The 13617-nt window shown below is 48.8% G+C and overlaps 1 protein-coding gene across 1 annotated transcript in view; it reads left to right on the top strand.

Annotated features, from left to right (window-relative positions):
* Positions 1-372: 372 nt before the first annotated feature.
* ENAH (ENAH actin regulator) overlaps positions 373-13617 on the top strand; it is a 134171-nt gene continuing 120926 nt past the window's right edge. Inside the window, 1 exon segment of the mRNA XM_042924516.1 lies at positions 373-528. Within this exon segment, the coding sequence (XP_042780450.1) occupies positions 524-528 (5 nt within the window). The 5' untranslated portion in view covers positions 373-523.

The following is a 13617-nucleotide window of genomic DNA, read 5'->3' as shown; positions in this document are numbered from 1 at the left end:
CGGCGGGCGAGAGGCCACAAAGGGGCCCCGCCAAGCGCGCTCCGCAGGGCGGCGGGCCTGGGCGGCCGGCGCGGGGGCGCTCCCTCCCCGCCCCGCCCCTCGCCGCGCGCCCCCCGCCCCGCCCCGCCCCCGCGCCGGGGGGGGGGGAGGGGGAGGGGCGGGAGGGGGCGGGGAGGGAGCGAGGGCGGCGCCTGCGTGCTCCTCGGCCGCGCGCCCCGCCTCCCCGGCCCCGCGCGGCGCTCGCGGCTCTCCTCCGCGGCTGCGGCGCCGCCAGCACTCGGCCCGGCGGCGGCGGCGGCGGGCTCCCCTCCCAGGGCGGCCGGGCGCTCCCGCAGCGGGACGACGCGCAGCCTCGGCCCCCGCGCTCGCAGCCTCGCGGCCCCCGCCGCGTCTCCCGCGTCCGGCCGGCGCCGCCGCTTCGCGCGGGGACATGGTGTAGCGCCGGCCGCCGGCCGCCAGCCGCGTCCCCGCCCCCGGAGGAGAGGCCCGGCTCGCGCCCCCCGCGTCCCCGGCCGCCGGCACCATGAGGTGAGGGCGCGGGCGGCGGGCCATTGTGCGGCGGGCGCCGCGACCCCGCGGAGTTCCCCCCCCACCCCACCCCCAACCCCCGGCGGGCGCCGCCCGGCCTCGGCGCCTCCGTCCCTTTGTCCCTCGGGCCTCGCTCCGCACCCGCCGCCGCCCGGCTCCGCCCGCCGTCCCCGTGGCCCTGCTCGGCCGCTTCCCTCCCCCGCCCGCGCGCCCGGCCCGGCCCGGCCCGGCCCGGGGGTGGGGATGGGGAGGGGGCCGCAGGCCCCGGCGTGCGCGTTGCCGGGAGACGGGCATTGTTCCGGGCGGAGGTGAGGAGTCGTGCGCCTTCGTCCCAGAGCCCGGCTGTAACGGGGGTGGGCGGGTGGGGGGGGGGGGGGGGAGCAGAAAAGTTTGGGAGCCCCAAGCGTGCGGGCGCGGGGGCCCGCGGGGCGCCCGAAGGTGACCGGGAGGCGGCGGGGCGGGGGGCGCGGGCCCGCGTGGGTGTGGGGGGCGCGCTGGCCTCTGCCCGTGGGCGCCTCCCCCGCCGCCGAGCGCGGCCCCGGGGTGCCGTCGGGAAGCGTGGCGGCCTCGGCGGGCCCGGCGCTGCGGCGGTCTCTCCCCGCGCGTGGGGGCGGCCGCGAGGCGCCCCGGGGTCCGCGCAAGCCCGCCCGCGGGGGTCCCGCCTCCGGGGGTCCCGGCGGTGCCGGGCTCCGGCCTCGGGGGGCGGTGGTCTCGCGGCGCCTTCGCCGCGCTCGCTCCTTTGTGTTAAAGATTAACGGCCCGCCGCTGCCCAGACCTTCCGAAGGCGATGCGAGATTTCGGCGATCGAATCTGCGGATTCCTTCGCTTGGGCGAGAAAATGTCATGTCATGGGGATTCTGCCTCAATTTAAGTAGTTTCCATTTCCAACGCTAGTTTTCCTTCTTTTTATTCCATCAAGGTTGAACACTCCCCCCCCCCTCCCTTTTTTTAATACATTCTCGTGTGACATAGCTGTATTTTTTCACTGTAGCTTACTGGGAATTTGAGTTCTGTTTTCTCTGATTCCAAGTTTCAAACCTTGATCTTCCTGGCCTTAAAAATGTGTTTAGTGCTGTGCCTCTAAGAGATCCCTTTTCCTTAGTCATTTCACACAACTTATTTTCAAACGGGAAGGATCAGTTTGAAATGTAATTATGGCATGCAAACCAAAAACATCATCTTTGTAAAATATGGCTTGAAAAACTTGAACCGTGGGTTTTGAGCATGGTTTTTTTTCCTCCACGTACTGATGTCCTTGAAAACGCAGGAACTGTCATAAAACATGGGTAACCTTATATCTTCTCATACTATTGTTGATATTTTTTTCAAAGATTTAATGCTGTAGGAGTCTTGCAGACCAGAAGTGACAAGTTCCCCCCCCCCCCCCCCAAATTTTGGGTACGTTTATATCAACATTGAGAAATGTAGAACAGTGAAACTGGGGTGTTTTAAAATAAAACGCTTATAAAGTGGTTTGATTCAGAGGTGATGAACCAAAAAAAAAAATTAAAAAAAGTAGTTCTGGGTATTCAGTGAAGTTTGATCACTATCCCGTATAGTTGTCGGCCTGTCACAGGTAAATTATGTCTTCCCCTAAAAGTTCCTTTTCTAAGGAAGAATGATTTGTAATTTCTAAGCTCCCTGCTCTGTTCCTTTCTAAATTTGGAGAGGAAGGAATCCCACGAATACTTTTCAGTAGCCCCAAAACAGAAGCTGGTGCAGCGGTCTGAAAGGCTCGTCTAGGTAGTCCACGGCAATTCTTTGTAGGCTCATTTTGAATAATTTAAGAGCACAAAAAAGGATCAGCTTTTCACTTGGTAGGCATTAGATGATTTGGTAGGTGGTTTGTACAACTCAGGTGGACACATTCCCACAGATCCCTATAAAAGTAGGCTGGTTTGGTATGGGAATAAAAGGTCCTTGTGCTGGTTGCAAAAGGCTTTGGGATATTTTGGTGCTTAAGAAAGGGCTTTTCAGGTTATATTAACATTTGACTTCATCTCAATGATGCTTTTAAGTACTGTGGGACTTACGAGTTGTAGTATTAAATTGAGTCTTTATGTTAAGGAGTAGGTCTGATGTTTTAAAGTCCATCCAGAAATAGGAATGCATGGGCAGGAATTTCCATTTCAGTTGGTCAGAGTTCCGAAGAGAGGATATGATGAATATGTTGCCATTTAAGTATTTATGATAAGATCTCTCAGATGACTTCAATTTCAGGAATAGCAGGCTCGCTGCGTGTAATATTCCCAGGCTGGAGGGAACCGAGTGATGCTGTCCATTCTTGAGACCATCTTAAAGGCATGCTACGTGTGTCAAAGGCTGTATGTGGAATTAAGTGTTAATACTTCATTTAAAGAGGATCGTTTACAAAACGAGAAAGTGTGTTTCTTACTCGAGACGGTGAAAAAAGGTGGAGACCCAGAAAACTGGTAGTTTTATTAGGGTAACGTGCAACTTTTTGGTTCTATTATTTTTCATTTGTGTAATGTTTTAGAAGTGGAAGATAGAGGGTTTATGTTTGAGGCAGGTGTGTGTATATGTAATTTTAACGTAGTGTAGGCCTTTTAAGTGATTTTTTTTTTTTTAACCTAGTTGGTTACTTCCTCAAGCTCTTTTCTGATGGAAAGAGGAGCTTGTCTGATATAACATAATTGCGTGTAGACTAGTGGCTAAGAGCTCAGACGTTCTTAGGTCCATATTACGTGTAAATCGTCCATACTTACACTCTCTACTGGGCGACTTTTTTTTTTTTTTAATGTTTATTTATTTTTGAGAGTGAGAGACAGAGCATGAGCAGGGGAGGGGCAGAGAGAGAGGGAGACACAGAATCCGAAGCAGGCTCCAGGCTCTGAGCTGTCAGCACAGAGCCCAACGCGGGGCTCAAACCCACGAACCGTGCGGTCATGACCTGAGCCGAAGTCAGTCGCTCAACCCACTGAGCCACCCAGGCGCCCCCTGGGCGACTTTCGTATTAAAAAGAAAAGGTGTGGTAGAGTTATGAGGGTTCATCAAAGCCACTTACTAGCTGGATACCCTTGAGCTAATCACGTTATTTCACTGATCCGCATTAAAAAATATGTAAAAACAGGGACAGTTATTGCCTGGGTAGTGAGAGTCAAATGATAAGGGCAGAGAAGATGTTTTGTATGCTTTATAAAGCAGCATACAGTTCTATTCCTGCTCTTGTTTCCCGGCTCAGCTCTGTTTTAGACTAGTTATGTTAAACTTTCAGGCAGTTTGCTTTACCTTTCTGGGCCTTTCTAGTTCAAGGATGGTAAGTAGGTTACATTTTGCTTATCTGCTCCCAACTGCTGGTGGCTGCCTTGTTGACTCACACATAAATGCATTTCTGGGCTTGGTGGGAAAGCGTGCATGAGTGGTGTTTGTTTGGGACCCGCATGTGGCCACCCAGAGTGTGGCAGTGGGGGTGTTTCCTGGAATGGTCCTTCTCGTCTGATCTAGTCCAGCCTTCTTACTTCCTAAGTGAGGAGTTTGATCTTTGATGTTTCCTTCCTATGTGGATGTTTAGAGTCTTCGAAATACTTGTTAGGATTTTGTTACCTTCATTTATGGTAATGATACGCTTAAGATGAATTTTAGAATGTACAATCAAGGCTCAGAAGATTCGGGATTTTCTCATTAATCGAGCAGACTGGTAAAAATGGAGGTATCCTTTTATTTCACAGGATTGTCGTGTCAGGTGACAAGTGAGATACCCATGAAAGGATGCACAGACTGGTGTCTCTGTTGTCATTGCTCTTCATTTACACTGTACTTGTTGGATGTGTGACTTTCCCCCAGAGGAACTAGGCAGACCCCATTTGGCTGGTGTAGAAGGAATCACATACCGGACTGATGGTTTTGGTTACTTAACCCTACTCACAGCTTCAATCTAGGGTAATTGTGTAACTTACAAAACACCCAGTCTTTATCGCTGGTGAAAGAAGGATTTGGGAAAATGTGATTTCAGTTTTTATGCGGTTGTGGGGAGGAAGAGGGGACTTAAACACTTCCTGTGTCGACTTAACCCTCCCTCCCCCCAATTGATGGATGAGACTGAGTATACGTAAAAGTTAAAGGAGTCTGAGTTGAGCTGTACCTCAATAGATGTTTCTCCAAATAAGGGCTTATGAAGTTTTCTGGCATTCCCCTGTGTTCCCATATGCTCTGTAAAATTTTTGCTTTTGCGTTTACTGTGTTGTTTTATAAATATCCGAATCTATCTGTCTCTTTTCATTGTAAGCTCCTTGAAGGCAGGGATTGCATTTTTTTAAAAAAAGTTTATTTATTTATTTTGAGAGAGAGAGCACACTTGAGTGGCAGAGGGGCAGAGAGGGGCGGGGCGTGGGGGGGAGAGAATCCCGAGCAGGCTCCACTCCGCACTGGTGGTGCAGTGCAGAGCCTGACGTGGGGCTTGATCTCACCGACGGAGATAGTGCCCTGAGCCCAAGTCGGATGCTTAACCAGCCGAGCCACCCAGGCACCCCTGCAGGGTTTGCATTTTTATGTTTATGGTATTGGTAAAATATTTGGCAAATAGCGGGTGTTCATGTAAATGTTTGGCTTTGACTAGGGTATTCCTTTCCAGGATCTGTTCACTGGTAATAGCAACCACCGTTTTGGGAGCACCGGTAATGTTCTTTAAGATGTTCTGAGTACGAAAGGGTGTATCATAGTATTTGGCATGTAATAAATGTTAATTTAATTCAAACAAATGCCAGCATCTGGAGCACAGGAATAGGTGTAGAGTTTGTTTCTTATTGAAACAGAAAGCTAAGAAATGGCCAAAAAGAGCGAGACTGGGGTTTGTTTAACTCCAGAGCCCTGTGGAGGATACCATGATCCTGGACTACCTTGTTGCTTCCTGAATTAATAGAAGGGCCATCATTCTGTTTTACAGTCTCTTCGATCATGGGACTTGTAAATACTGTTTTAGCAGAAAGCTTTTGCATGTGTGTGGGTTTAACTTACTTCCACTTAGTGCCTCCTTTGTTTTGATTCTTACCACTGCTTAAAATGCTAATAATTGGAGGGGCGCCTGGGTGGCGCAGTCGGTTAAGCGTCCGACTTCAGCCAGGTCACGATCTCACGGTCCGTGAGTTCGAGCCCCGCGTCAGGCTCTGGGCTGATGGCTCGGAGCCTGGAGCCTGTTTCCGATTCTGTGTCTCCCTCTCTCTCTGCCCCTCCCCCGTTCATGCTCTGTCTCTCTCTGTCCCAAAAATAAATAAAAAACGTTGAAAAAAAAAAATAAAATAAAAAAAAATGCTAATAATTGGATAGTTTCTGATACTCATGAAGGACGATGTGTTACTCAGCTCAGGCCGCCATAACCAAATACTGTAGACTGGGTGGCTTAAACCACAGAAACTTATGACCTCATGTAATCTTCATTACCTCCTAAAAGCCCTATCTCCGAATATAGTCGCATTAGGGGTTAGGGCTTCAACTTGTGAATGTTGGGGGCACAGTTCAGTCCACGGTGGAAGATACCCAGATTTTTTTGGCCATTCATAGAACTTTGGCAGAAGAAGCTGATCTGTATAATGTCTAGGCAATATATGGATAGGTTTCTTTTCAGTAATACTGCATACAAATGTTATTTGCTAAAGAAAGTAAACAGTGAGTTGTGCAACAAGAGAGCTCATATTTTCTAGAAATTTCTTTCCATTGTGAAGCTTCTGTTTTAGAATGTTTCTAATGAATTTAATTAACAAATAGCTTTTCCAAAGAATCATTTTGGTGTGAAGCAGTGTGCATGCATCTAAGCATACCGGTTGCTTGGCGGAGGGTGAAGGGGACCGGCTTTGAAGTCAGCCTGAGTTTGGCTTCTATTTTGTCATTTACTAAGTAGTTGATTTTTGAGTCGGTTATAGTCTGAGATTTGAATTTGTTTTGAAAATGGAGATACTTTTTGCATTATAGAACTACTGGGAAAACCAAATCAGAAATTCTATAAAACCCAGGCGTAGCACTTGGCGCACAAAATGGACTTGATGAGAGTGAATCCCTTCTTTGAAAGCCTGATGTCTCTTAAACTTGCGTTAAGAATGGTTACAGCTGCCGTGGGCACCTGGGGAGCTCGGCGGGCGCCTGGGGAGCTCGGCGCTGTCCCACCTCAGCTCCGTCCATGATCCCGTGGCTCGTGGGTTCGAGGCCCGTGTCGGGCTCTGTGCTGTCAGTGCAGATCCTGTTTCAGATCCTGTGTGCCCCTCTCTCTGCCCCTTCCCCGGTCCCGTGCACGCGGACTTTCTCTCTCTCAAAAATAAACAAACATTACAAAAGAAAAAGAATGGCACAGCTGCTTTAGAAAACAGCTTGGCAGTTCCTTAAGAGGTTAAACGTAGAGTTGCTGTTGACCCAGCAGTTACTCTCCTAGCTGTAGACCGCAGAGAAATGAAAAGGTGGGTCCACGGAGAAATTAGCATGCAGACATCCATGGCAGCATCATCCTCAATAGTCAAAAAGTGGAAACAGCCCGAACGTCCATTGATGATGAATGGATAATCAACGTGTGGTATGTCCATACGATGGGATAGTATTTGACCGTGAAAAGGAACAAAGTAGTGCCACATGCCACAGAGGGGTGAAAACATCTCAGGGAGGGAAGTCAGACACGAAAGGCCACGTTACAGGATTGCAGTGATAGGCAGTGTCCAGCAGAGGCGTCTTTAGAGACAGCGGGAAGATAAACGGTGGCCAGGGCCCGAGCAGGAGACTGAAGGAGGAGTGGGCCGTGGGTGCTCCTGTGGGTATGTGCCCGGCTCCTTTCTCCCGGGACGAAGATGTTCTGGAATGAAACGGTGCTGACGTTTGCACAACCCACTGAATCTGATCTTTTCAAATGGTGACGTTTAGGGTATGTGAATGATATCTCAGCCGTGCTACCTCATCCTCGGGTTATTATTTCCTCTTATTCACTAGAATAGATGCTGTCATTCGCTGTACACAGTTTCTGACATCTTTACAACTTTGGGCTAATATTTTAAATGGACGCATTTGTATTTTCTAAAGAAGAGAGGTCGGAGACCGAGTCCCTGGGCCTTTCCCTGTAGACAGCCAGGCAGGTGGGAGTGCGGGAGGGAAGCCTCGCTGAGGCGCCTTGGCGGCCTAAACAGCTTTGGGGCCCTCCCTCTGGTGGCCCTGCCAGGGGTCCTGATGGTGAGCTCACCGATGGTCCATGAAGCAAATCAGGAGAATCTTAGGAGAACCTTGTAATCTGTTGGTGATTTTTCTTGTGTATGTCTGCAGTGCCCTCAGATACCAAAGAGAGCTTTGTCTTTGGGGAACAGAGTAGTCTTGACATCTTTAGATGGACTGAGGACTTTTCCAGGGGTAAAGTTCTTCTAAAACATGTGGTCTTGGTAACCAGTGCATCTCATGGCACGAAGTCCAAAACTGCCTTTCACTGTGTGTGCGAGGCCCTCCGTGTTCTGTCTTGTTCGGCCTCTGTGTTACTTGTGTCAGCTGGGTGCGGTGGAAGCTTCCTGAAGAACCCAGAGCATGAGTGAAATAAAAGGAATAGCTCTTTGGGTCGCATCGCAGGGGGGTGCAGGCTGGGCGTTCACCCCTGTAGCGAAGGGACCTTCCTTTGGTTTTAGGGTGACCACACATTGGTTCCGTTTGAGTGTCTGCTTCGTTCTAGAGTCCTGAGATGTCCCTACCTCTCCCCTTCTCATGCTAGACTGGGGTTGCCAGCAAATTGTGACTCTTGAGTTTTTAACACTTTAAGATTTATGAATCATAAGTTTTAATTTAGAACATTGTTATTTTTATTGCTTTGTAACCTCTTTAATCTTTGCGTTTGCAGTATTTTGAGAAAATGAACCAATGACTATTGTCCCAGTTAATGTCTGGTCAGTGTTTTGTTTTGTTTTGTTTTGTTTTAGTTACTTTTTCCCTTCCATTATAAACTCCCGGTACAGTTTTGATGTAGATTTCAGAAGGTATGGAAAGTATGAAGATGTTAATAACTCAAAATCAAACTATCTAGAGTTTTGCTGTTTTGATTTATAGCTTTCTAGACTTTTTATAACGCACGTATGCAGCCATAAGTATGTTTATGTATGTACGAGTGTGTTTTTTTTTTTTCAACGTTTTTTATTTATTTTTGGGACAGAGAGAGACAGAGCATGAACGGGGGAGGGTCAGAGAGAGAGGGAGACACAGAATCGGAAACAGGCTCCAGGCTCCGAGCCATCAGCCCAGAGCCCGACGCGGGGCTCGAACTCACGGACCGCAAGATCGTGTGACCTGGCTGAAGTCGGACGCTTAACCGACTGCGCCACCCAGGCGCCCTGTACGAGTGTGTTTTAAGTAAAAGTGAGATCGTACTGTTTGTAAGTGAAATTGTTCTACGTTATATGTTTTGTAATTGATGCCTTTTTACATAATTCTTGTCACTCAGTACTGATCTATGTAATTTTAAGAGAATGCGTAGTATTTTCACTATGCTTTGGGTGACCTTAATCTGCTTAATTTACTCCTTAGGGGATGGAGTTTTAGATTTTTTTCACTATTTTTGTTATTATAAAAACAGTGCTGTGAACATCTTTGGATATATGTCTTTGTTTACATATTTGATCTTTTTTATCTGCATATCTGTTTATGTTCTGGGATAAATTCCTAGTATGTATTTTTTCCTCTTACTTTTTTCTGTTAGGTCCTCTGAGGTCAACCTGTTTGCTTCTTCGTCTCTCGGACACCACTCAAATATGGGCCACTGGTCCCTTCGCGTGAACATTTATTTATTTTTAAGGTTTTATTTTTAAGTAACGTCTACACCCAACGTGGGGCTCACACTTAACAATGCCAAGATCAAGTCCTATGCTCCCCCGACAGCCAGCCAGGCGCCCGTGGACACGTAGCGTCTTCTCATTTCCATCCTCATCCCCCCTTCTCTGGGCAGCAGTCAGAATGATCGTAAACGTGGCCGGTTGCTGTTGTCATTCGCTGCTAACGCCTTCTGTGGCATCTTAGTACTCCCAGAATAAAACCCGGATTATTAAGGTCCTGCCTGATCTGGCTGTGTTCCTAGTTCCCACCTAGGTGTCTATGAGTCCACAGTAAATATTTGAGTGAAAAATAAATGAATTTACCAGACGAAAGGGAATTTTATTAGTTTCTGATACACGTTACCAAATTAGCCACAGTAGATGAGAGTGTCAGCTTTCCAACATTCCGTCCAATTTAGGGCAGGATCAGCATTTTTAATCTTTGCCAATCTGATAGGCAGAAGGCGTTATCTCAGTGTTTCATTTTTTAGATTTTTCTTAAGCTCTTTCTATGCCCAACGTGGTGGGGCTGGAGCTCACAACCCCCCGGGATCAGGAGTCATGGGCTCCACCGACTGGGCCAGCCAGGCACCCGTCAGTGTTTTGATTTGTGTTTCTTTGATTACTAGGAGAGTCGGACATTTCCTCGTGTGACTATTGGACATCCCTGTACTTGTGCGAATCGTCTGTTCATGTGCTTGTCTGTTTCCCGGTGGGATGTTAAGTCATTCCTGTGGTGATTTATTGTGTCTTCAACAGGGAGCCCCTCATCGTGCAGGTATAACGTCTCCCGCGTGGTTGACACCCCAGCTCGCAGCCAGTAGGAGGCGCTTGAGGTACCTCCCTGGGACTCACCTGGGCCTTCTCGGGCCTTCTGTGGGCAGCTCACGCAGAAGTGGCAGCCTTGGTGTGCAGGCTCTTGTCGGACCCCTGCCTGTCACCTATCCCCTTGTCTCCTGGGCCCTGGCCGGTCATGTGGTCAAGCCCAGAGTCTGCGTGGGAGCAGACTGCAGGGGACGGACCTGGGACACGATTCACCTTGGCTTTTAGTTTTCTTTGTTTTGGTAGAGAGGTGCCTCTGTCGGTCCTCGCCTTGATAGTTTCTGCCTTTGCTGTCGTGCCTTTCCCAACCTAAAATTGTCTGTGTACTCACCTACGTTTTCTTCTTTTCTCTTTATGGCTTCATTTATGTTTCAGTGTAAGCCACCTACAATTTATTTTGATGTAAGGTGGTGGGAGTTTAGGTTAGGATCTGAGTATCGTGTGTCTGGTCACCTGTCACCATCCTCTGTTGACTAAGCCATCCTTTCTCATTGGCTTGAAACGCCACGTTCATGTGTACGTACTGGGTTTCCATAAACACCGAGTTCTGTTTCTGGACGCGGTAATGATCAAACTCGGTGCTATTTCCTCATGATTTAACAACTGTAAGTTTGTAGTTTAATGTCTAGTAAGGGAAGTTACTGTTTGTTTTCTTAGAACTTTCAAAACTTTGCTTTTCCATTTAATACATTCTTCTAAAGGGGTTTTAGAATTATTTTATCAGTTAAAACAAATAAAAATGAAATAAAAGGAAAAGTGACACCCCCAAACCTGTTGGGATTTTAATTAGACTTGTGATAAATTAATGGATTAATTTGAGGAGAGGAGAGAATTGACCAAGTTTTCCATGCTTGCCACCCCCCCCCCCCCAATTTCTGTACTCAGATTTTTCACATCCTCTCTAGAAGGTACGGCAACACAGTAGTTTCTAGCACAATAGATTTGATATGGTACCTTTAAAAAAGTTCTTCTCGGGGCGCCTGGGTGGCTCAGTCGGTCGAGCATCCGACTTCAGCTCAGGTCAGGATCTCACGGCTCGTGAGTTCGAGCCCTGTGTCGGGCTCTGGGCTGACAGCCCAGAGCCTGGAGCCTGCTTTGGATTCTGTGTCTCCCTCTCTCTCTGCCCTTTTCCCTGCTCACGCTCTGTCTCCCTCTTGTCTCTCAGAAATAAAAAAATGTTAAAAAAAATAAAAAGTTCTTCTATCTTTAGAAATTAAACTTATAGCTCCTTTGCAGTATAAGTACAACATCTGTTTCCATGTTTGCTTGTCTTAATTTTACTTAAACTGTATGTGCTTGTATTTAAACATAATGCCTGGGATTTTAAGAAAGTTTTTCCTTTGCTAATAATTCAGTTCCAACGTTGGCGTTTATATACTTTGGTTGTCTTAGGTTTTGAAATATCATAGCTAACGGTTGTTGAGCACTCGTTGACTGAAATACTTTACATATTGCCTATTTAATGCTCCTCCAACAACTTCTGCAGTAGGAGCCGTTGTTACTTTGTAGATGAGGACACAGCGTCCCAGAAGAGCGGCTTCCACAGGGTCACCCACTAGTCCCCAGCGGACGGGGGTTCCGACCCAGGCAGGCCATTCTGGGGCTCACACTTTTGACCAGTCTGCCCCGGGGCCTCTGTGTCCTAGAACTTCTAGGACTTCTAGAACTTTTAAAATGCAGACATGTGAGTGAGTGATTTATTTTCTTCGTGATCTCATCACATAAGGGATCTTTATTTTCTGAAGATAATTGGTACAAGAGCAAGGCCATGTCAAATGAATTGACCCTACAAGAGGAGTGCTACCTCAGTGATAGCCAGGTAGGGAGGAAAGGTTTTATTTAGGTTGCCTCTCGAAGAACGAAACAAAATTATGAAAACATTCGTGTTGTGGTTGCAGCTGTGTTAAATTCTTAGAATGGAACAAGAGTGAATCAAGTGTTAGTTGCTGATTTTTACATAATTTTTCTCTAAAATTGTAAGATAGCATGGAACTGAACCCTTCATATCGTGATAGACTTTTTTAAATAAACGTTTATTCATTTTTCAGAGACAGAGCGTGAGTGGGGGAAGGGCAGAGAGAGGGAGACACAGAATCCGAAGGAGGCTCCAGGCTCTGAGCCATCGGCACAGAGCCCGACCCGGGGCTCGAACTCACGAACCGCGAGATCGTGACCTGAGCCGAAGTCGGATGCTTAACTGATGGAGCCCCCCAGGCGCCCCTCGTGATAGACTTTTCTAGCGTCTTCCCAAAGAAAGTCGTTTTGCCAAAATGCTCAGGGGCTCCACTCGGAAGGCCAGGGGCTTTACCTCGATTTCCGGTGTATTTCTTTGACCTCCTGTTGCCTCATCTGTCTTGGCTTTCTCCAGTGACTCGCTCGTTGTCTCTGTTAAGATGCTTCCGGCTGCAAGTAACAGCCTGCCCCGTGCGAGGACGTTAGGCACGGTTGCTGCCCTGCACTGGGGGTCCGGGGCAGAGCGGGCCGCTGGCACCCTGCGCCCAGGGGTCTCTGCCACCTCTCCGCCTCCGGGGCCGGCTGGCTGTAGGGTTTCTAGGCCTCACATCCAGACTCAGTGCTTCTTGGAGGTCAGAGGACATCTTGCGTTCCTTTTTCTCCCCCTTAAGGTCTAATGTAGATACGGCGGAGTGTATTGTAAGCGCACACACGGCGTGATGGAGTTTTACCGCGTCTACATGCGTGTGTAGCCACCACCCACGTCAGGATACAGAGCACACCTCCCACCTGTCAGCCGCCCTCTCGTTTTTCTGCCCAGTCAGCGTCCCTCTCAAAATTGTCGTTTTTGTCAGCGGCTCTGCCGCTGGTTGGAAACTGTTCCCGTCGTGTTCGGTGATGTCACGAAGGCCCGCGTCTCCGGGAAGGTTTGCACTCCCGCTTCGTGCTTGGTTTGCGTGGTGTTGCTCCGTTGTTGAAGCGTCCGTCAGTCACTGAGCCACCGACAGGGAGAAGGTGAACTGGACAGACAGGGGCTCGTGCGACCTGGGAGGGATGTTTGATAGGGGCTGATTTTTTTTTTTGAAAAAATTTTAAGCTTATTTATTTGGAGAGAGAGAGAGCATGCACAAGTGGGTGAGGGCAGAGAGAAGGAGAGACAGAATCCCAAGCAGGCCTCACGCCATCAGTGCAGAGCCCAACGTGGGGCTCGAACTCACAAACTGTGAGATCGTGACCTGAGCCGCCTGAGATCAAGAGTCAGACCCTTAACCAGCTGCGCCACCCAGGCGCCTGATGGGGACTGATTTTATGAATGGTTAGTTCAGTAGTGGGTGTTGTGGCGGTAGGTTACTTTTGCATCCCTGGGCAACCTTGGCATCTTAGGGGCATCTGGCAGCGAATCCCATCAAGACCCCTGAACCTGTTTTGTCCTGTATTAACGTTTTGACATATGCATGCTTCTGGATTGCTGTTGCATCGGGCGGTTGTCCCATCTGGTCTCCTGTTACCTGTGCCACAGAAGCTCACAGGTGCTCTGCGT

Source organism: Panthera leo, chromosome F3 (assembly GCF_018350215.1).
Source record: "Panthera leo isolate Ple1 chromosome F3, P.leo_Ple1_pat1.1, whole genome shotgun sequence".
Lineage (NCBI taxonomy): Eukaryota > Metazoa > Chordata > Mammalia > Carnivora > Felidae > Panthera > Panthera leo.
Note: the sequence above shows the minus strand (reverse complement) of the source record. Positions and strands in the feature narration are given on the sequence as shown.